This window comes from Salvelinus alpinus, chromosome 5 (genome assembly GCF_045679555.1).
Source record: "Salvelinus alpinus chromosome 5, SLU_Salpinus.1, whole genome shotgun sequence".
NCBI lineage: Eukaryota > Metazoa > Chordata > Actinopteri > Salmoniformes > Salmonidae > Salvelinus > Salvelinus alpinus.
The window spans coordinates 55,344,717-55,366,968 of record NC_092090.1 but is presented as its reverse complement, the minus strand read 5'-3'; the positions used below and the strand labels follow the sequence as shown (position 1 = coordinate 55,366,968).

General features: G+C 42.2%; 2 protein-coding genes and 1 long non-coding RNA gene across 6 annotated transcripts; 1 reads left to right on the top strand and 2 right to left on the bottom strand.

Moving 5' to 3' along the window:
* Nucleotides 1-2,111: 2,111 nt before the first annotated feature.
* On the bottom strand, nt 2,112-4,398 carry LOC139575116 (putative uncharacterized protein BRD3OS). Its single transcript, XM_071400125.1, has one exon. It carries the CDS (start codon nt 2,800-2,802, stop codon nt 2,542-2,544), a length of 261 nt encoding a protein of 86 aa, XP_071256226.1. The 5' UTR covers nt 2,803-4,398; the 3' UTR covers nt 2,112-2,541.
* A 138-nt stretch (nt 4,399-4,536) lies between these two features.
* LOC139575115 (endothelial differentiation-related factor 1 homolog) lies at nt 4,537-8,728 on the bottom strand. 4 transcript variants are annotated; one of them, XM_071400122.1, is made up of 6 exons: nt 8,440-8,728; nt 7,612-7,703; nt 7,098-7,149; nt 5,962-6,122; nt 5,698-5,791; nt 4,537-5,479 (listed from the first exon to the last, which is right to left on the bottom strand). In XM_071400122.1, exons 2-6 carry the CDS (start codon nt 7,687-7,689, stop codon nt 5,418-5,420), a joined length of 447 nt encoding a protein of 148 aa, XP_071256223.1. In that variant the 5' UTR covers nt 7,690-7,703; nt 8,440-8,728; the 3' UTR covers nt 4,537-5,417. The 4 variants fall into 4 exon arrangements, with proteins under 4 accessions (XP_071256223.1, XP_071256224.1, XP_071256221.1 ...); XM_071400123.1 differs by lacking the exon at nt 8,440-8,728 and adding an exon at nt 7,818-8,261; XM_071400120.1 differs by lacking the exon at nt 8,440-8,728 and adding an exon at nt 7,823-8,167.
* A 133-nt stretch (nt 8,729-8,861) lies between these two features.
* Nucleotides 8,862-21,977, top strand: LOC139575118 (uncharacterized). Its single transcript, XR_011674897.1, has 2 exons — nt 8,862-9,096; nt 20,619-21,977. It is a non-coding gene; the product is annotated as an uncharacterized lncRNA (long non-coding RNA).
* Nucleotides 21,978-22,252: the final 275 nt, after the last annotated feature.

Genomic DNA, 22,252 nt, shown 5'->3' with positions numbered 1-22,252 from the left:
AGGAACTGGAACACTCTGTCGAACACGTCGATCCAGAGCATCACAAACATGCTCAATGGGTGACATTGTAGGCCATGGAAGAACGGTGACATCAGCAAACCGCTTGCCCACACGCCGCAATACACACTGTCTGCCCGGTACAGCTGAAACAGGGATTCATCTGTGGCCTCCCCTCCTATTAACTTCTCTTATCCCCTCTCTCCATCATTGAGTTGTTTGGTATTTGTCCCTCACCCTAATCTCTGAGACGGTTTCTGGCCTATGTAATATGATTCCACCGTATTCCTATATTGTCCATTTGCTTGTTTGATGACTCTGCCGAGGTCATAGCGGGACTTCTTGTACTTATTCCTGTCCTCAGCCATAGACAGGGTTGTCTACGTTAGCTCCGTGTGCGGTAGCCCTGTCCTTTAGTGCCAATCTCTGTATTAATCCAGGGCTTTTGCTTGGGGAAGCAGCGAACCCTCAGTGGGAACGTCGCCGATGCATTTTCAAAAAAGCCAATGACAGAGGTGTGTTAACTCTTCAATGTTATCGGCGGAGTCTCTAAACATATTCCAATCAGTGGTGGCAAAAGAGTCCTGTAGCATCTGATTCTGGTGACCATTTCTCAATAGAGCGAGTCACAGGTACTTCCTGTTTGAGTTTCTGCTTGTAAACAGGAAGCAGGACTACGGAGTCATTTACCAAATGGCGGACGAGGGAGGGGCTTGTATGCTTGCTTGCTGAAAGAATAACAGTGATCTAGGACTTTATCGCCCCTTGTGGCGTTGGAGACGTGTTGATGGAAGTTGGGCATCACGCGTCTTAGTGACTGGGAATTAAAATCGCCGGCAACCAGAAAAGCAGCCTCGATGTAGGTTTTCTTGCTTGTTTATAGCCTTGTACAGTTCGTTAAGTGCCAGCTTATTTTTCTTGTCCTGGGGTGGAATGTATACAACAGTCACAATAACAGCTGAAAACTCCCTCGGGAGGTAGAAGGGTTGGCATTTGACCATCAGGTATTCCAAGACAGGTGAATAGTGGGTCGGCACTTCCACCGCACTGGAGTTAGCACACCAGTTGATGTAGAGGCAAACCCCCCTTCCTTGACTCCACTGTCCTGTCGCGCGGTGAATGGAGACTCCATCAAGATGGATAGCCATGGGGGGTATCTTGTCTGAGAGCCATGTTTCAGAAAAGCAAAGAATATTGCAGTTTCCAGAGTCCCGTTGGAGCCAGAGCAATATGGTATTGGAACTGACCCTATACCATGCCTTCGGAAAGTATTCAAACCCCTTGACCTTTTCCACATTTTGTTACGTTAGCCATATTCTAAAATTGATTAAATATACTTTTTTTCCTCTAATCCACACATAATACCCCATGATGAAACGAAAACAGGTTTAGATATATGTTGCGTTTATTTTTGATCAGTATAACATGTATTTACTCAGGGGTTGAATATTTACCTAATCAAGAGTTGTATTTTTTTTCCCCGGATTTTTTACAAAAAAATCCACTTTGACATGTAGATCGTTGACAGAAAATTATATTAATTTGAATACCCCTATGTGGCAAAAGTCTAGGGGTGTGAATACTTTCTAAAGTGTTTTCACCATCTTCACTGACTTGTTCCTTTTAGTTCTTGGTCATAGGTAATTTTTATTTCAAAACAAATGTTTTTGCATACCCTCCTGCTGCAACTTACATATTTTGTAGCACAGTATAGTAACTTCTGTAGACATGTCTTTGAGAAATGAAAGATTCATGTTGTTTTAAGGATGAAATTACATGGGGATACAGGGCAAACAAAGTGAATATTTGATGTAATTATTTACATGGGAGCCCTTATTTTCTGAGTTCCTTTGTTTTAATTAATAAACTACAAAACATACAATTGTAAGCTACTGGAGTCTTTGTATACTATCCACATCACAGCTGTTAAAGCTGGCAGGGGCATTAGCTATGTTAAAGGTTTGTGGTATGTAACAGACAGAAATTGAATTGAAAGTGCAGACTTCTATTTTACAGGACAATACACATAATCAACCTCCACTTGCTGTTGCAACAATTGTCTTGTTACAAGTGTTTTTGAGACAAGCGCATAAATTGACAATACTGCATTGAAATACAAAAATTATCATTTATTTTTTACCTTTAACTAGGCAAATCAGTAAAGAACAAATTCTAATTTTCAATGACGGCCTAGGAACAGTGAGTTAACTGCCTTGTCAAGGGGCAGAACGACATTTTTACCTTGTCAGCTCGGGGATTCGATCTTGCAACCTTTCGGTTACAAGTCCAACGCCCTAACCACTAGGATACCTGCCGCCCCAATGTAAGCCTTAGCTAACACTTCCATACCCCAATGTACATGCACAGGCTTACTTTGCTTTGACCAGCACATATTTGCCCAGTGAATGGTCATGACATGTTTCTGGCAGACGTCTTTCAGGACACAAATACTCAACTTCAGTCTGCACCATATATTTTTGCACAAACAGTTTACAAATATTGAAGTTTAGGGCATATGAATAAATGTATGTGTCACTATAACTGTCACATAATCAAACATATTCTGGAATTTCCAGTGTCAGCAGTTGGATCCATTGTGACAGTTCGTTTGTCCCGTACCACGACTGCCTGGTTTCCATACTGACTGTACCACGTACTTTGACTCCGACTGAGGTAGTTACTCGGTGGTCCCTGTTCCAGCTCCATTTGCTGCTGTTGCCAAATTAGCAGTGACGTGTCCTTGAACCTAAACCGAGCATAGCTCTCCGAGAGGGCTTTCTCGACTAAAGGATATCTCTCAGACATGATGTTGCCGTCATCGCTCCAATCTCTTGTTTTGTTACCACTGACTGCCTGGATGGGCAGGGCTGGGGTAGCGTTGTCGTAGTTCTCGAAGAAAACGGTTCGGGTTGCGCGACAGATTAAGCAGCTAGCTAACAAAATTTTCTGGTTGGCAGTAGCTAATAAATGGCATCGTCACCAACAATACTGTTGTGACACCCAACCGTGTAAAACGTTGACGACTACACGTACTTGTGGATATAGATAACGTTAGCTAGCTTGTTGCTAACGTAACAGTCATTGTTAGCGATCCAGCTTCCTTAAAAAAAATACATATACGTTTATCAACTGGGTTTGTTCAATGCGTTTCCGTAGTGATTTGCAATATTGGCGCAGGTTTTACAGCACAAATTCAGCAGACATGGCTGAGCCGAGATGTATTTTTCGCTGCTGGCAGAGTTAAGTCAACGCTTAAGTTCCACCAGAAGCATCAAACTGCGTTCCGGCGGAAGTCATTCATTGTCAATGGAGCAGTCCGCAACGCTAAATTTGGGATCAAGCACTAGGCTGCTGTACGTACCACGAGTTCAATATTTTCAACTCGTACTTTGTATTACCGTGCGGTGGTACAAACAGAAGTTCATAAAAGTTCCCTATGGGGAAGAGTCACCATAGAGGCCAAAATTATGACTATTGTAGTTATAGACAAGAAGACACCGGTTGAAGGACTTGTGTAATTTATCATGCAGGGCAAGCTAGTGACTTGAAATCCGTACTCTATATTAGAACCAGTTAAATGTATTGATGTTGCTAGAGACAGAAGACAAGAAAACTATACTGAACAAAAATATAAACACATTTGAAGTGTTGGTCCCATGTTTCATGAGCTGAAATAAAATATCTTGGAAACATTCCAATACACACAATAGTATTTCTCTCAAATGTTGTGTACAAATTGTTTTACATCCCTGTTAGATGGCGGAAGTTTTGATGGAGTGTGCAATTAGCATGCTGACTGCAGGAATGTCCACCAGACCTGTTGCCAGAGAATGTAATGTTAAGCTCTACCATAAGCCACCTCCAACGTTGTTTTAGAGTTTGGCAGTACGTCCAACCGGCCTCACACCCGCAGACCACGTTGTAAGGCGTTGTGTGAGAGCGGTTTGCTGTTGTCAATGTGAACAGAATGCCCCATGGTGGCTGTGGGGTTATGGTATGAGCAGGCGCAAACACAATTGCATTTTATCGATGGCAATTGAATGCAGACACCGTGATGAGATCCTGAGGCCCATTGTCGTGCCATTCATCCGCCATCACCTCATGTTTCAGCATTATAATGCATGGCGCAACGATCTGTACACAACTTCTGAAAGCTGGAAATGTCCCAGTTCTTCCATGGCCTGCATACTCTTCAGAAATGTCACTCATTGAGCTTGTTTGGGATGCTCTGGATTGACGTGTACGACAGTGTGTTCCAATTCCTGCAACTCCACACAGCCATTGAAGAGTGGGATAACATTCCACAGGCCACAATCAACAGTATGCAAAGATGTGTTGTGCTGCATGAGGCAAATGGTGGTCACACCAGATCCTGACTAGTTTTCTGATCCACACCACTTTTATATTAAAGGTATCTGTGACCAAAAGATGCTGTCGATGTTGTAGTTCCAGTCATGTGAAATGTATAGATTAGAGCTTAATGAATTTACTTCAATTGACCGATTTCCTCATATGAAGTGTAACTAATCAAATCTTAAATTGTTTCATGTTATGTTTATTTTTGTTCAGTAATGATGAATTGTTGTAATGCGCACCAGTCTGTTAGTATCTCACCCAGCCTATGTAACCAGTAGGTCAATAGGAGAATAACTTTAATCTGTTATAATCATTTGCTTTGGTCGATCAGGGCGAAAATGATCTTCTCCATGCTGCAAACCGTTCTGCAGCCTTGCGAAGCACATGTGCATCTAGTACGGAAAATGCAGGCTACACATCCGGCAAAAACAACATATGGAAAAACAAATGTGCATCTGGTGGACATACAGCTAAAGTCTTTGGTACTGCTTATGGCAACATTGTGTCCAAAAACCAATCTAAGTAGAATGATTGATTAAGACACAATGGTTCCATATACCATATTTCATTATTTAGTTTAACTTTAGGCCCTTGAGAATTAATAAATCACATTTTCAGGAGAGACCAGCCCATGAAAGCAGCATTCTTGCATAAATGTTTGAAAACCATACACTACAATAAAACATTTTAGCCAAAATGCCAAACTTATCCATGTCTAGTTGAAAGGGAATGACCACAGAACGTGCATGGAGACAGACCTTAGGGAGTATAGAATATAGTTTTGTAGACATTAAAACCATTCAGTAAAATCAATTCTCTTCTTGTGGTTTGCTGAAAGCCAGATGCAAAACAAAACCACAATAAATTTGTATCTAGTTATGCAATATTGTTTAAATCAGGTCCCACAGGCTTGACATTCATTACTGGAATCAGGGCAGTAAAAGAAAGTAGCAGCCCAAGTTAATTAAATAAACTGGTTAAGATGTGCTAGCTCTCCAGAGAATTGACAAGGCTGTCAGCTGTGGTGGTAGTACAGTAGGCTAAGCTGCTTCAAGGCATTGCCTTCACTTTTTCTTTGGGACTGCCTCCAAGGGTTTCCCAATGTCCTTCCCGCGCAACTTCAGTCCTATGGATAACATGGATGAAAAACGCTCAGATTTTTGTTGACACCATCTCTAAACACCTGGGCTTAATTGTTCCATTAGTGATACTGATATAATCAAATATGATTGTAATCAGACTAGTTAGTACAAAAATAACCCAATAATGGTGTCAAACAGGCCTATGTTGCAAGAAGGGTGATATGAAGCTATGACAGAAAAAAGACCTGTAAATAAAACTCACCAATTGCTCTTTCAATCTTTCCCATGACTTGGTTATTGGGGATAGCCTTTCCAGATTCGTAGTCTCCAATTATCTGTGGTTTTTCATTGATTTTCTAAAAATTTAAATAACACCAACAACATATCCATGACTGGTATAGAACATTTATTTGATCCAAGCCCTGCTAAGCCAAGGTAAATACACTTCAATAAACAACCATCAGTGAAAATGAACTGAGTTCCTATATTTTAAACTCTTCATCCACATTTGGGAGAGTGTACTTACAGTGGCCAGGTCTTTCTGCGTCAGGCCCTGATTTTGCCGGCCTTGTTGGATGACCTTGCCCACCTCCAGAGATACTCTTTGGTGTTGAAGCTCTTCAGTCTCTCTGTCAAGCTTTGCTGTATTCTTGGTGATCACGTGCTGTTTGTTTTGTCCTGCAGCCCCTGAGAGAGGGAGAGAAAGGTAATAACAGGGTTTCTCAAACTCAGTGCTCGAGACCAAGGGGTGTACATTTTGTTTTTTCCCCTAGCACTACACAGATGATTTAAATAATCAACTAATCACCCAGCTTTGATCATTTGAATCATCTGTGTAGTGTTAAGGCAAAAACCAAAATGTGCCCCCATTAGGGTCCAGAGGACCAAGATTGGGAAACTCTGGGTAATAAGCTAACATAAATTCAACAACAAGATCTAATTATTGGGACTATCAGGCCAATGCTGCACGATCTTAAATTAATTCTAAGATACAAGACTGAAACAAAAAGGACCACCCTCTGTTCTTCATTCCTGATCCTGGGGACCCACATGGTCTGCAGGCTTTTGTTTCAGCCCAGTAGACACACTTGACTCAACTAATCATAAAGCACTTGAGTTTAATCAACTACTGTATGTTACAACTAGGCTGGAAAAAGTACACCCTGTGGATCCCAAGAATCAAGATTGGCATCGTCTTATGTCAGAGATTTACAGCAGTCTGCTCTGATGTAGCCTAGTTGTCGAAAGACAATGGGTGGCCCCTTTAGTTACATATCATACAAAATGGCACTATATGAATATACAAAAAGGCTCTAGCAACCTGTATTGGCAGATTTAAATAACTTGATTTCTAGACTTATGTCGCAGACAAATGTGTGCGTTTGTGCTTAAATATGAATAAGTTTACTCCCCTTTAGTACACAATTCAAACATTTGCTATATACTGCCATGATTCCATCATTGGAGATAATGAAAATCTAGTTGGCAGGAAAGAACAAAAATGTAGTAAAAACTCAAGACCTTGATGACATTATTGAGATGGTGTGTGTAGCAAGCTATCCATCTTATCTCAACATTGAATAATAACCACAGACATGGCACAACATCCTACCAAACCAAAATATAATACAAGGACAGCAGAACATTGATGGGAGTTCTTACATTTCTTAGTGGTATCAAGTTCTTCTCCACGTCTTTGAGCTGCTGCAACAGCCTAAACGACAGTAACGTATCACATTGTTGTGTCAATGTGTCCTGACTGTGTAGAAAGTTCATACATTTTAACTTGTTAAAAGCCACATTACAAGACACACACCGTTTAAAGGGAAAGTCAATAATAATACCACCACCATATTTGGTTAACATAACTTGCTACAGTATAGTAACGTTAGTTAGCTAACGTTACTAGCTAGTTAGGTACATTTGGAACCATTTATGGCCAACTTATTACTAGTTCGAATGCAAATAAGCTAGCAGGGTAGACAGCTAGTAAGACTAGAAAAAAAAATGCTAATAGTTTAAGGCAAAAGATAGCCAAGCCAGCTAGCCAAGCCAGCTAGGTCCCAGTTCACTGACATGCGTGTTCAGACGCTGGCTAGCCAGACTACGCTAGTAATCAGCTAACGTTCGCAAACGCATTAGACAAGCCTGCCTCTACCTAACTAACGTTAACTACCTGTTTCGACTTCGACTGTGCGACAGTTGGTCCCTTCTTCCTCAGTATGGTCACGGTATCCCAGTCACTTTCTGCCATGTTTTTGAGTTTACCTTGATGGAAACAACGTATAAACAGGTTGGTTTAGATACAAATGTAAAGGCAGTATGCTATACGATAACTTTAGCGCTCGCTAATATAACGTGGTAACTATGAAAGTACCGTACTCTACCGAATAGTCGACCCCGCCGTTCACAGGAGTTCTATAATGACGTCACATACCGTCCTTTACGCATTGAGCAATACTAATGCCGCATTCAAAACAACTAGGAACTCGGAAAAATACGATGTCAAATCAAGAAGTCAGTGATTTTCAGGTCGGAACTCTAGAAAGAGGCCAGAGTTCCCGAGTAGGAATTCCGTGTTGGATGGCCGTTCAAATCGATTTTCCCCAGTCGGATTTAGTTTTTTTTCCCGAGTTCCCAATAGTTTGAACGCTCAGACGTCGGACCGAGCTCCCTGTTGTTTTGAACGCGGCATATGAACTAGAGATAGCCTCCAAGATGGCCGAACGTTGTTTTCAACGTTCAGAAATTCACTCTGGCTATCTATTCGATATCAGAGCGCTGTTGTCTGAGTGTGCCAGACTGCACTGATGGATTTACGAACGTAAAACACCTGTTGAATATGACCAGTGTCAGTAAACGTCGGCAAAAAAAACGTAATTAATTTGATTTCGGCAGCACAGTTAGTTACCAACGCTCTAGTCTAGATAACATTAAAACATCCTAACCAGCTCTGCTAGGGCGAGAAAAATGGTCAGAGTGGGGTGTTCGCTCATTTACTTACAGAAGTGGCTAGCTAACTTTACCCAGTTAGCTTGGGTACTTGACTGCCATTGTGAGGTCAGAAAGTTCAGATCAACGCTACTCCTTGGCCAGAGCGTCCAGTGTGCGCACTGAACACTCCCAGAGAATTTACAAACGGACTACCTATGTAAGAGTGCTGTTCATTGACTACAGCTCAGCATTCAACACCATAGTACCCTTCAAACTCATCATAAAGCTTGAGTCCCTGGGTCTCGACCCCGCCCTGCGCAACTGGGTCCTGGACTTCCTGACAGGCCGCCCCCAGGTGGTGAATGTAGGAAACGCCATCTCGGTGTACATATCACAGACAAACTGAAATGGTCTACGCACACAGACAGGTTGGAGAAGAAGGCGCAGCAGCGCCTTGTCACCGAAAACCCTCACTAACTTTTACAGGTGCACAATCGAGAGCATCCTGTCATGCTGTATCACTGCCTGGTTCAGTAACTGTACCGCCCACAACCGCAGGGCTCTCCAGAGGGTGGTGCGGTCTGCACAACGCATCCCCGGGAGCAAACTACCTGCCCTCCAGGACACCTACAACACCCGATTCCACAGGAAGCAAAAAAGATCATCAAGAACAATAACCACCAACCGAGCCACTGCCTGTTCACCCCGCTTCCATCCAGAAGGCGAGGTCAGTACAGGTGCATCAAAGCTGGGACAGAGAGATTGAAAAACAGCTTCTTTCTCAAGGCCATCAGATTTGTTAAACAGCCTTAACTAGCCCAGAGAGGTGGCTGCCTACCTACAGACCTGATATCATTGGCCACTTTAATAAATGGAACACTAGTCACTTTAATAATGCCACTTTAAGAATGTTTACATATCTCGCATTACTTATCTCATATGTACAGTATATCACAAAAGTGAGTACACCCCTCACATTTTTGTAAATATTTCAGTATATCTTTTCATGTGACAACACTGAAGAAATAACAGTGTAAATTTGCTGTCCCCTCAAAATAACTCAACACACAGCCATTAATGTCTAAACCGCTGGCAACAAAAGTGAGTACACCCCTAAGTGAAAATGTCCAACATTTTGTGAAAATGTCCTACATTTACACTGTTATACAAGCTGTACACTCACTACTTTACATTGTAGCAAAGTGTCATTTCTTCAGTGTTGTCACATGAAAATGTGAGGGGTGTACTCACTTTTGTGATATACTGTATATACTGTATCCTACACTATCTATTCTATACTATCTATGGCATCTTAGCCGCTCTGTCACTGCTCATCCATATATTTTATATATTCTTATCCCATTCCTTTACTAGATTGTGTGTATTAGGTTTTGTTGTGGAATTTGTTAGATATTAGGTTTTGTTGTGGAATTGTTAGATATTACCTGTTAGATACTGCTGCACTGTCGGATCTAGAAGCATAAGCATTTCGCTACACTAGCAATAACATCTGTTAACCATGTGTATGTGACCAAAAACATTTGATTTGATTTGATTTGGACAATCTGACTACACTCTGAATTTACAAACGCCTTCTGGCACTTCCGAGTGAATTTACGAACACACCCATAATCTCACAGATAGAACAAGGATACCGATTTCACCGGATGTATAAATGTGAAGCATCCGGTTGGCGTTTCCACTCACTACCAAATATGGTGATGTGAGGAAGCCCATTGGCCACAGTGGGAGAAACTGGAACAAGATGGATTTTGGCCGACATTCTGCTAATTTTCTAATCAATTAAACATTTGATCTACATACAGTTTTCTGTTTCCAAAACTAAAATCTGTATCAAACAGAGTGCACTAAGGTTGGTAGACTTACCTAATTGTTTATAGAGATTACTTTGTTTAGGACGAGTGCACTACGTACTGGGCGTTTTCCTAATTAAAAATGTCATGCATATTCAGTATGCGCACAAATGGTACTTGTCCTCTTCTTGGTGATAGCTAGCTAATTCTCAACTCACAAATAACAACAACAAAAAACGTACTTGGCTTAAACAGCTAGAAATCGATGTCTTTGTACGTTTTTCCACTACTAGTCCTCCGTCTCGGAAAATAAAAATTCACGATAAGACACATACGTCATCAATAAATGTAAAATGTTCTCTATGATTTTGTTTAGGGGGAGGGGAAGCAACATTTTTTTTTTTAATCGTTACGCAAACCTAATTTCTCGCTTGATTATGAAATTGTTGAGCTGGAATCTCATGTGTTTGTCAAATATCCCAATAACTACTGCAATTATTACGAGATAGAAAGATGAGGCTATGTGCAGCAATCTGCTGCAATACTGTCCAGAGAAAGGGAGGAAAATCAGTTTTCCAATTTCCAACAGACGTTGAAAGGTATATAATAAATAAAGAGAATCAATAGTGTGCTGTATCCATGACTACCCATCTAATCAATCACTTAAGCAATGATCACTGGTGATCACAGATAGATAAAACATGCTACCAGTAATGAAACAATAGCTGAGTATAATGATGATGAGGCAGCATGGCTAGCTAACGTTAGTTGACTAATGTGCCCAGTTATATTACATCCAAGGGTATCCCAGGGTATGCTGCACAATCAATAGGAGCCATAATTTGTGACACTGGGTCATTGCAAAGCAATTTATCCAGCTGTAGAACACCATTAAGTACCTCTTAAGTTATGGTTGATGTCTGTAAGACATTGTATAGGCAACAACTTCAGTTCTGTTGCCCTATGATCAGATTAGTTCAGAATACCATAAAACACTATAATTATATGCATCTTCAGAAAATAGACAAAACTCAAAAGGTTGTACATTTAACAGACATTTATGAAAGGCCAGTTAATGTGGTGAAAAATATAGAACATATAGAAACCATGAAAATAAAGAGCATTTGATCACAACCTGGAAGAACACGTTGAGCATGCATGCACCATGTGTAGAATTAGAGCATCGCTTCAAAAGCGCAATCAGGAGGTTCAAGAAGGCAGCAACTGAACATTTTTCATAGGATAAGCTAAAGTGTGGATCTTTGTTCTAGAATCTGTTCTAATCAGGCAATGGTTGTTATGGTGGTATCTCACAGAGAGGAATGTGTTAGTTTTGATTGAAGATAAGGAGTGTGATGTAGACCCCCAGAAGTCAGAAGACTACAGGGATAGAGTCCATATACATTGCATTCGGAAAGTATTCAGACCCCTTCCCTTTTTCTACATTTTGTTAAGTTACAGCCTTATGCGCTGGCCACACACCACCTGCGTCGCGTGTGCGAGCGTTGCGAAATAAATGTACACATACAGGTTATTCAATCATTGCACCCACACTACTCGCGTCAACGAGAATCTTTGTAGCTTAGCGCTAAAATAGAACTTGGCTCCTCTCCCATCTCCTCTTTGGTTTTTAGGAGCATATACCACATCAGTGATTGAAAGATGAACTGAAGTCCACGCTCCAATCCAGTTGGTGGTGGTAATTCACCTTAAAGTTGGTTGCCAACCACCATATAAAGTCCATAGAAGAAGAAGAAGCCTGAAGGAGGAGAGATTACTAGAAACAAACTCAGTTTACCCTTTTATCTGTGGATTAATTGTCTGAGTAAAGGAACCTGTGGATTTCAGGTCAAATAACCCAATGATTATATCCCAGGACAAATGATCTAGCAACAGCAAGCTAGCTAGCTAAAATGCCATATATGTTTAATGCTTTTTTACCTGTCCACAAATTAATATTTATTAACCCTGGTGTCCTGGCTAAATTACCAATCTGGCCCTCATACCATCACGGTCACCTAATCATCTCCAATTTACAATTGGCTTATTCATCCCCCTCCTCTCCACTGTAACTAAACTCAGCAAAAAAAGAAAGGTCTCTTTTTCAGGACCCTGTCTTTCAAAGATAATTCGTAAAAATCCAATTAACTTCACGGATCTTCATTGTAAAGGGTTTTAACACTTTCCCATGCTTGTTCAATGAACCATAAACAATCAATGAACATGCACCTGTGGAACGGTCGTTAAGACAACTAACAGCTTACAGACGGTAGGCAATTAAGGTCACAGTTATGAAAACTTAGGACACTAAAGAGGCATTTCTACTAACTCTGAAAAACACCAAAATAAAGATGCCTATGGTCCCTGCTCATCTGTGTGAATGTGCCTTAGGCATGCTGCAAGGAGGCATGAGGACTGCAGATGTGGCCAGGGCAATAAATTGCAATGTCCGTACTGTGAGACGCCGAAGACAGCGCTACAGGGAGACATGACGGACAGCTGATTGTCCTCGCAGTGGCAGATCACGTGTAACAACACCTGCACAGAATCGGTACATCCAAACATCACACTTGTGGGACAGGTACAGGTTGGCAACAACAACTGCCCGAGTTACACCAGGAACGCACAAACCCTCCATCAGTGCTCAGACTGTCCACAATAGGCTGAGAGAGGCTGGACTGAGGGCTTGTAGGCCTGTTGTAAAGCAGTTTCTCACCAGACATCACCGGCAACAACGTTGCCTATGGGCACAAACCCACCGTCACTGGACTGGCAAAAAGTGCTCTTCACTGACGAATCGCGGTTTTGTCTCACCAGGGGTGATGGTCGGATTCGCGTTTATCGTCGAAGGAATGAGGGTTACACCGAGGCCTGTACTCTGGAGTGGGAACGATTTGGAGGTGGAGGGTCCGTCATGGTCTGGGGCGGTGTGTCACAGCATCATCGGACTGAGCTTGTTGTCATTGCAGGCAATCCCAATGCTGTGCGTTACAGGGAAAACATCCTCCTCCCTCATGTGGTACCCTTCCTGCATCCTGACATGACCCTCCAGCATGACAATGCCACCATCCATACTGCTCGTTCTGTGCATGATTTCCTGCAAGACAGGATTGTCAGTGTTCTGCCATGGCCAGCGAAGAGCCCGGATCTCAATCCCATTGAGCACGTCTAGGACCTGTTGGATCGGAGGGTGAGGGCTAGGGCCATTCCCCCCAGAAATGTCCGGGAACTTGCAGGTGTCTTGGTGGAAGAGTGGGGTAACATCTCACAGCAAGAACTGGCACATCAGTGAGAGGACGTTTCTTTTTTTGCTGAGTTTATTGCTCAGGTCATTGCTGTAAATGAGAATGTGTTCTTAGTTAATTTACCTGGTAAAATAAGGGTACCGGAGCGGTACCGGAGTGGTACCGGAGTGCCAAGTCTATGTCCAAGAGGCTTCTAAACAGCTTCTACCCCTAAGCCATAAGACTCCTGAACAGCTAATCAAATGGCTACCCAGACTATTTGCTTCTGCGCTGCTACTCGCTATTATTATCTATTCATAGTCACTTTAATAACTATACCTACATGTACATATTACCTCAATTACCTTGACACCGGTGCCCCCGCACTTCGACTCTACCGGTACCCCCTGTATATAGCCCCGATATTGTTATTTACTGCTACTCTTTAATTATTTGTTATTCTTATCTCTACTAGAAAAAAATTATAAAATTGGGGTGTTTTATTAAAACGTCATTGTTGTGTAACTTATAAGTAAGCATTTCACTGTAAGGTCTACACCTGTTGTATTCGGCGCATGTGCCAAATAACATTTTATTTTATTTTAAATATCAACATGCGCGCTATTGTGCACACGGACGCACGTGCGTGGGCGTTCTGGTCTGCATGTTATTATAAAATTTATTAAATACAAAATCACACACAATACCCCATAATGACAAAGTGAAAACAGGTTCATACTTTTTTGCAAATTTCTTAAAAATAATAAACAGAAATGCCTTATTTACAGAAGTATTCAGACCCTTGCTATGAGACTACAAATTGAGCTCAGGTACATCCTTTTTCCATTGATCATCCATGTGATGTTTCTACAACTTGATTGGAGTCCACTGGTGGTAAATTCAATTGATTGGACATGATTTGGAAAGGCACACACCTGTCTTTGTAAGGTCCCACAGTTGACAGTGCATGTCAGAGCAAAAACCAAGTCATGAGTTTGAAATAATTATCCGTAGAGCTCAGAGACAGGATTGTGTCGAGGCAAAGATCTATGGAAGGGTACCAAAAAATGTCTGCAGCATTGAAGGTCCCCAAGAACACAGTGGCTGCCATCATTCTTAAATGGAAGAAGTTTGGAACCACCAAGACTCTTCCTTGACCTGGCCGCCCGGACAAACTGAGCAATCGGGGGCGAAGGGCCTTGGTTAGGGAGGTGACCAAGAACCCGATGGTCACTCTGACAGAGCTCCAGAGTTCCTCTGTGGAGATAGGAGACACCTTCCAGAAGGACAACCGTCTCTGCAGCATACCACCAATCAGGACTTTATGGTAGAGTGGCCAGACGGAAGCCACTTCTCAGTAAAAGACAACAGTCTGCTTGGAGTTTGCCAAAAGGCACCTAAAGGATTCTCAGACCATGAGAAACAAGATTCTCTGGTCTGATGAAATCAAGATTGAACTCTTTGGCCTAAATGCCAAGCGTCAAGTCTGGAGGAAACCTGGCACCATCCCTACGGTGAAGCATGGTGGTAGCAGCATCATGCTGTGGGGATGTTTTCAGCGGCAGAGACTGGGAGACTAGTCAGGATTGAGGGAAAGATGAACGGAGAAAAGTACAGAGAGGTCCTGGCTAAAAACCGGAGCTCAGGACCTCAGACTGGGGCGAAGGTTCACCTTGCTACAGGACAACGAGCCTAAGCACCCAGCCAAGACAACGCAGGATTGGCCGCGGGACAAGTCTCTGAATGTCCTTGAGTGGCCCAGCCAGAGCCCGGACTTCAACCCAATCGAATATCTCGGGAGAGACCTGAAAATAGCTGTGCAGCAACGCTCCCAATTCATCCTGACCTAGCTTGAGAGGATCTGCAGAGAAGAATACTGGTGTGCAAAGCTTGTAGCGTCATACCCAAGAAGACTCAAGGCTGTAATCACTGCCGAAGGTACTTCAACAAAGTACTGAGTGAAGGGTCTGAATTCTTATGTAAATGTAATATTTCATTTTTTTATTTTTTATAAATGAGCAAAAATGTCTAAAAACCTGTTTTTGATTTGTCATTATGGGGTTTAAATTGTGTAAATTGATTAGGGGGAAAAAACGATTTAATCGATTTTAGAATAAGGCTGTAACGCAACAAAATGTGGAACAAGTCAAGGGGTCTGAATACTTTCCGAACGCACTGTACACAACTAACTATGGCAGGACACGATCAGTAAAGACTGTAAGGTCCTCATTTGGGTACTGGGTCAAAAGAGTAGCAAGTATGGCTGCCTTTCTGCTGACTTCTGTGGTCTACGTCATACTCCTCTTATACATATAGAGAGAAAAACTACATGGCTGCTGTTTAACTTCTTTGGGACTGGGGGGCAGTATTGAGTAGCTTGGATGAATAAGGTGCCCAGAGTAAACTACCTGCTACTCAGGCCCAGTTGCTAATATATGCATATTATTAGTACATTTGGATAGAAAACACTCTGACGTTTATAAAACTGTTTGAATGATGTCTGTGAGTATAACAGAACTCATATGGCAGGCAAAAACCCGAGAAAAAATCCAACCAGGAAGTGGGAAATCTGAGGTTTGTAGTTTTTCAGGTCATTGCCTATCGAATATACAGTGTCAATGGGGTCATATTGCACTTCCTAAGGCTTCCACTAGATGTCAACAGTCTTTAGAACCTTGTTTGATGCTTCTACTGTGAAGGAGGGGGGGAATGAGGGCTCTTTGAGTCAGGAGTCTGGCAGAGTGCCATGAGCTGGTCATGCGCGCTCACGTGAGAGCGACCTTTGTTCCATTGCATTTCTACAGACAAAGGAATTCTCCGGTTGGAACATTATTGAAGATTTATGATAAAAACATCCTAAAGATTGATTCTATACTTCGTTTGACATGTTTCTACGAACTGTAATATGACGTTTCGTCTGAACTTTTGCCTGGACCTGCCCGCGCGTCGTGAGTTTGGATTGTGTACTAAACACGTGAACAAAAAGGAGGTATTTGGACATAAATGATGGACTTTATCGAACAAATCAAACATTTATTGTGGAACTGGGATTCCTGGGAGTGCATTGTGATGAAGATCATCAAAGGTAAGTGAATATTTATAATGCTATTTCTGACTTTGTTGACTCCACAACATGGCGGATATCTGTATTGCTTGTTTTGTTGTCTGAGCGCTGTACTCAGATTATTGCATGGTGTGCTTTTTCGGTAAAGCTTTTTTGAAATCTGACACAGCGGTTGCATTAAGGAGAAGTTTTTCTAAAGTTCCATGCATAACACTTGTATTTTCATCAACGTTTATGATGAGTATTTCTGTAAATTGATGTGGTTCTCTGCAAAATCACCGGATGTTTTGGAAGGAAAACATTGCTGAACGTAACGCGCCAATGTTAAACTGAGATCTTTGGATATAAATATGAACTTTATTGAACAAGACATACATGTATTGTGTAACATGAAGTCCTATGAGTGTCATCTGAAGATCATCAAAGGTTAGTGATTAATTCTATCTCTATTTCTGCTTTTTGTGACTCCTCTCTTTGGCTGGAAAAATGGCTGTGTTTTTCTGTGACTATGTACTGACCTAACATAATCAAATCAAATCAAATCAAGTTTATTTTATATAGCCCTTCGTACATCAGCTAATATCTCGAAGTGCTGTACAGACACCCAGCCTAAAACCCCAAACAGCAAGCAATGCAGGTGTAGAAGCACGGTGGCTAGGAAAAACTCCCTAGAAAGGCCAAAACCTAGGAAGAAACCTAGAGAGGAACCAGGCTATGAGGGGTGGCCAGTCCTCTTCTGGCTGTGCTGGGTGGAGATTATAACAGAACTATGCCAAGATGTTCAAAATGTTCATAAGTGACAAGCATGGTCAAATAATAATCATGAATAATTTTCAGTTGGCTTTTCATAGCCGATCATCAAGAGTTGAAAATAGCAGGTCCGGGACAGGTGGCGGTTCCATAACCGCAGGCAGAACAGCTGAAACTGGAATAGCAGCAAGGCCAGGTGGACTGGGGACAGCAAGGAGCCATCACGCACGGCAGCCCCGACGCACGGTCCCAGGGCTCAGGTCCTCCGAGAGAGAGAAAGAGAGAGAGAAGGAGAGAATTAGAGAGAGCCAAGATTTTCAAAATGTTCATAAATGACAAGCATGGTCAAATAATAATCAGGAATAAATGTCAGTTGGCTTTTCATAGCCGATCATTAAGAATTGAAAACAGCAGGTCTGGGACAGGTAGGGGTTCCATAACCGCAGGCAGAACAGTTGAAACTGGAATAGCAGCAGGGCCAGGCGGACTGGGGACAGCAAGGAGTCATCATGCCCGGTAGTCCTGACGTATGGTCCTAGGGCTCCGGTCCTCCGAGAGAGAGAAAGAAGGAGAGAATTAGAGAGAGCCAAGATTTTCAAAATGTTCATAAATGACAAGCATGGTCAAATAATAATCAGGAATAAAAGTCAGTTGGCTTTTCATAGCCGATCATTAAGAGTTGAACAGGTAGGGGTTCCATAACAGCAGGCAGAACAGTTGAAACTGGAACAGCAGCAAGGCCAGGTGGACTGGGGACAGCAAGGAGTCATCATGCCCGGTTTGCCGTGACGTATGGTCCTAGGGCTCAGGTTCTCCGAGAGAGAGAAAGAAAGAGAGAATGAGAGAATTAGAGAGAGCATACTTAAATTCACACAGGACACTGGATAAGATAGGAGAAGTACTCCAGGTATAACCAACTGACCCTAGCCCCCCGACACATAAACTACTGCAGCATAAATACTGGAGGCTGAGACAGGAGGGGTCAGGAGACACTGTGGCCCCATCCGATGATACCCCCGGACAGGGCCAAACAGGAAGGATATAACCCCTTAACGTCGGTAGCCCTGCCCCCTGGTAAACAGTGTATGATCGCTGGGTGATTCGTTTTAAGTCTAATACTGCGGGTAATGGAGTCGCCAATGACTAGGGTTTTCAATTTGTCAGAGCTAATGGTGGGAGCCTTCGGCGTCTCAGACCCCGTAACGGGAGGAGTAGAGACAAGAGAAGACTCGGCCTCAGACTCCGACTCGCTACTCAATGGGGAAAACCGGTTGAAAGTTTCTGTCGGCTGAATGAGCGACACCGGTTGAGCATTCCAACAGCATTTCCCTCCAGAAGCCATGAGAAAATTGTCCGGCTGCGGGGACAGTGCGGGGGTATTTATACTAACGTTACTATCTGTACTTACTGGTGGCACAGACGCTGTTTCACCCTTTCCTACACTGAAATTACCCTTGCCTAACGATTGCGTCTGAAGCTGGGCTTGCAGCACAGCTATCCTCGCCGTTAGGCGATCATTCTCCTGTATATTATGAGTACAGCGAATGCAGTTAGAAGACATCATGTTAAAGTTACTACTTAGCTTCGGCTGTTGAAGGTGCTGACGAACCATGTCCAGATAAAGCGTCCGGAGTGAAAAAGTTGAATGAGGGAAAAAAGTTGTGATGGAAAAACTAAAAATATAAACGTAAAGTTGTCAGCTAGCAAAGCAAAGCTAGCAAAGTAAAGTTGGCAACAAAACGCACAGCAACACGTCATAACATAATCTTTTGGTGTGCTTTCGTCGTAAAGCCTTTTTGAAATCTGACACGTTGGCTGGATTCACAACAAGTGTAGCTTTAATTTGTTGTATTGCATGTGTGATTTCATGAAAGTTAAATTTTTTATAGTAATTTATTTGAATTTGGTGCTCTGCATTTTCACTGGATGTTGGACATGTGGGACGCTTGTGTCCCACATATCCCAGAGAGGTTAAATTAACTGTGGAGTACTATTTTATAAAATCAGGGTGAATAACAGGGATAGAGGACATAACCATAAACTATTATCTACAAACTACAATATATACTACCACAGATGTTATAACAATAACTACACTACTAAATGAACTATAAACAGGAGACCTTAAGCATATACCAACATCCAGCAGAAACTAGAGTAGAGATGAGAAAGAGAGCAGGAGAGCGCAGGAGACCATGAGCATAGACCCAACTCCAGCAGATGATGCCAAATGTAGTTCAGGTGGTCTGCAGGTGGTCTGCAGCAGGTTCAGGTGACAGAGGTGGCAGAAGGAGCGGATAAGAGCGTCTGCTAAAATTACTAAAATGTAAATGTAAAAAGGAGGTGTCCTTAGGCTCACAAACATCTAAAGGACTTCTTAAACTTCAGTGTATTGTGTAGAAGAATAGAAGAACAAGGATCTAGAACACAACCATAAACCATGAACTTTATTTAAACAAAAAACACTGGTACTGGCCTATATACACACAATGACTGGGGGTCCCAGAGAAGAGGTTTAAAAACAACTGGTGATTCCCAGTGATGGGTTCTGATTTCTTGACTTATGAAATCATAAAATGTACTTATTCATGTCATTGAGGGAGAGAGCGGAATGTATAATGTTTACATTACGTCAGGATATGTTATTTTTAGCCATCAGGGATCCTATGGGAGGAGAAGTGACGCAGTCTGGTACCAGTCACCATGACCGCCGTGAGTTGGAGAGGAGTGAGCGCGTTGGGACAGAGGTCAGGTCAGATGAAGTGAGGAAGAACAGATATCACTAAGGTTCTGTCTAGCAACAGAGATGCATTGGCTGTTCAGATGTGTAGGAGGAGACTCAGCATAGGAGAAAGGATTAAATATCAGTGCTTGTGTGAATATGTATTTTTCTGTTTAGCTGTTCGATCCTTTGGGATGAATAAACTTGGTTTAAGCTTTCATAGTGTCCGTCGAGTTCTTACTCAGGTTCTAATTATCAGACACCAGAAACTTCAGAGGCCTCTTCTGCTCCTGGAAAGGATATAAGCTGCTCTAGTCGTGCGAGAGAAAGAGAACACATTAGCCAGTCATATTTCCATAAAATGGAAAACATAAAGACCGTAATTACACAAGTTTTAGAAAGAGAAAGATTACGTCAACCAGTCCTACCAAACACTACCAATGAGCAACATAGCATGCATCAACAACATGCCTCTGAAATATTCAACTAATGAATACTAATAGAAGGTAGAACATTGAAGTAAGACAAGCTTCACATATAAATGTGCTTGCTACACACAAATCACTTAATTTAACACATTAAAATAAGGATCTCAGTCAGTGTGTGTTCAGACACACCTCTGCTGTGAATTCAATAAATGTGATATTAAACCTTACACACTTTTCAATTACTCAGGAGGAAGATATGGCTGTCAAACATCAGACGTAGGGACATCAGTCTGCAGAAGTCTTTCGATGACCTGAAGAAAGGGGGTTATGCTGTGTGCGAGGAGCACTTTGAAGAGTGTTTTATTCTGATTATGTAGAGCTACTATCTTTGTCAATAAAAATGAATTTCAGTCATATCTGAAACTTTTCTGTTGAAAATGTCTCTCTTTCAACAGGGTTCATGGAAGACACTGTCCTCCGAGGCAATACCTACCAGAATACATTGCAGGAATCCACCCTCTGGATCTGCAACAGATGTAGTAGAAAAATAAGTAAGCCAACTATAAAGGTTGTAGATTAGCAATTAAAGATGCATTGTTATTGTTTTATATCAATACAACAGGTTTAAAGTCTTGAATTGTCTATTTTTGAAGGAGAGGACAGGGAAGCAGATGTTGGAGATTTAGGTGAGAAATAGAGAGAGAATAGGAGAGTGAAAGAGAGCGTGGACCAAGCTCCAGCAGAGGAAGCAGCAGATAAACCTGCATTTTTTTGCAAGGATTTATACATGACACTAACCTCAACATCAAAACCTTCAATCCAAATTACAATTTCATACCTACAACTTTGATTTTGGACAAAATTACCTGAATGGACTATTGCTACCACGGATGATCAATAAAAAACTTCTAACAAGCCAAAACCTGCAGAAGAAACACAGCGTAACCTGGAAATATCATCCAACACAAAACTGAAAGATATCCTCCTCGACACTGAAAAGATATAGCTAGCTAACGACCTCCTTTTCCACATGGAAAAGATGGATAGAGACTTACTAGCTATGTTAGCTAGCTAGCTGGGACGTTCTACAAGGAATCTGCCTCCCGAAAAAAGCTTATCCCAAGTGGGTGTGACACCTACTCCCGTTGCCTGCTCCCACTGCAGCTTTGATCCCACCTGGCGATCTGTTCACCGTCTGCCCTGGCCTGTCTCCCCCTGTCTGGTTCAGGTACCCCCGTCACACTCCCCCCTCGCTCCCGAGCGTTCGCTCGCCTCCAGCACATGTGCACTGTTGGGGCAAGTGACTCTGAACTAACAATGGCTAGCCCCAAGTTGATATATTTTTCTCTTGTGCTTTATGCCATTTGCCTCCTGATTCCTGTGTGCTTTGTTGACAATTAACTTGCTTGTTTACCCAACCGTGGGACAGTCTGTGTGTGTTCCCACACTCGGGACACTTATTCTCTATTGGTTACACGGACTCTTGGCCTCCCATTCTATTCTACTCACCTCTCGCCGGCTTTGTATTCATGTTACCTGTACAATATGATCTTGTCATCTAATGCACATTCAAATGTTATAAATCAACACTGCAGAGTTCTCCCTCTCCTCTGCTGTGCCCTGATTGTATTATTATAATTGTTTTAGTTATTTTTACCTTTATTTAACTAGGCAAGTCAGTTAAGAACAAATTCTTATTTACAATGACGGCCTAACCCGGCCAAACCCGGATGACACTGGGCCAATTGTGCACCACCCTATGGGACTCCTAATTACAGCCGGATGTGATACAGCCTGGATTCGAACCAGGGACTGTAGTATTTATTACGGATCCCCATTAACTGCTGCCAAGGCAGCAACTACTCTTCCTGGGGTCCAGGA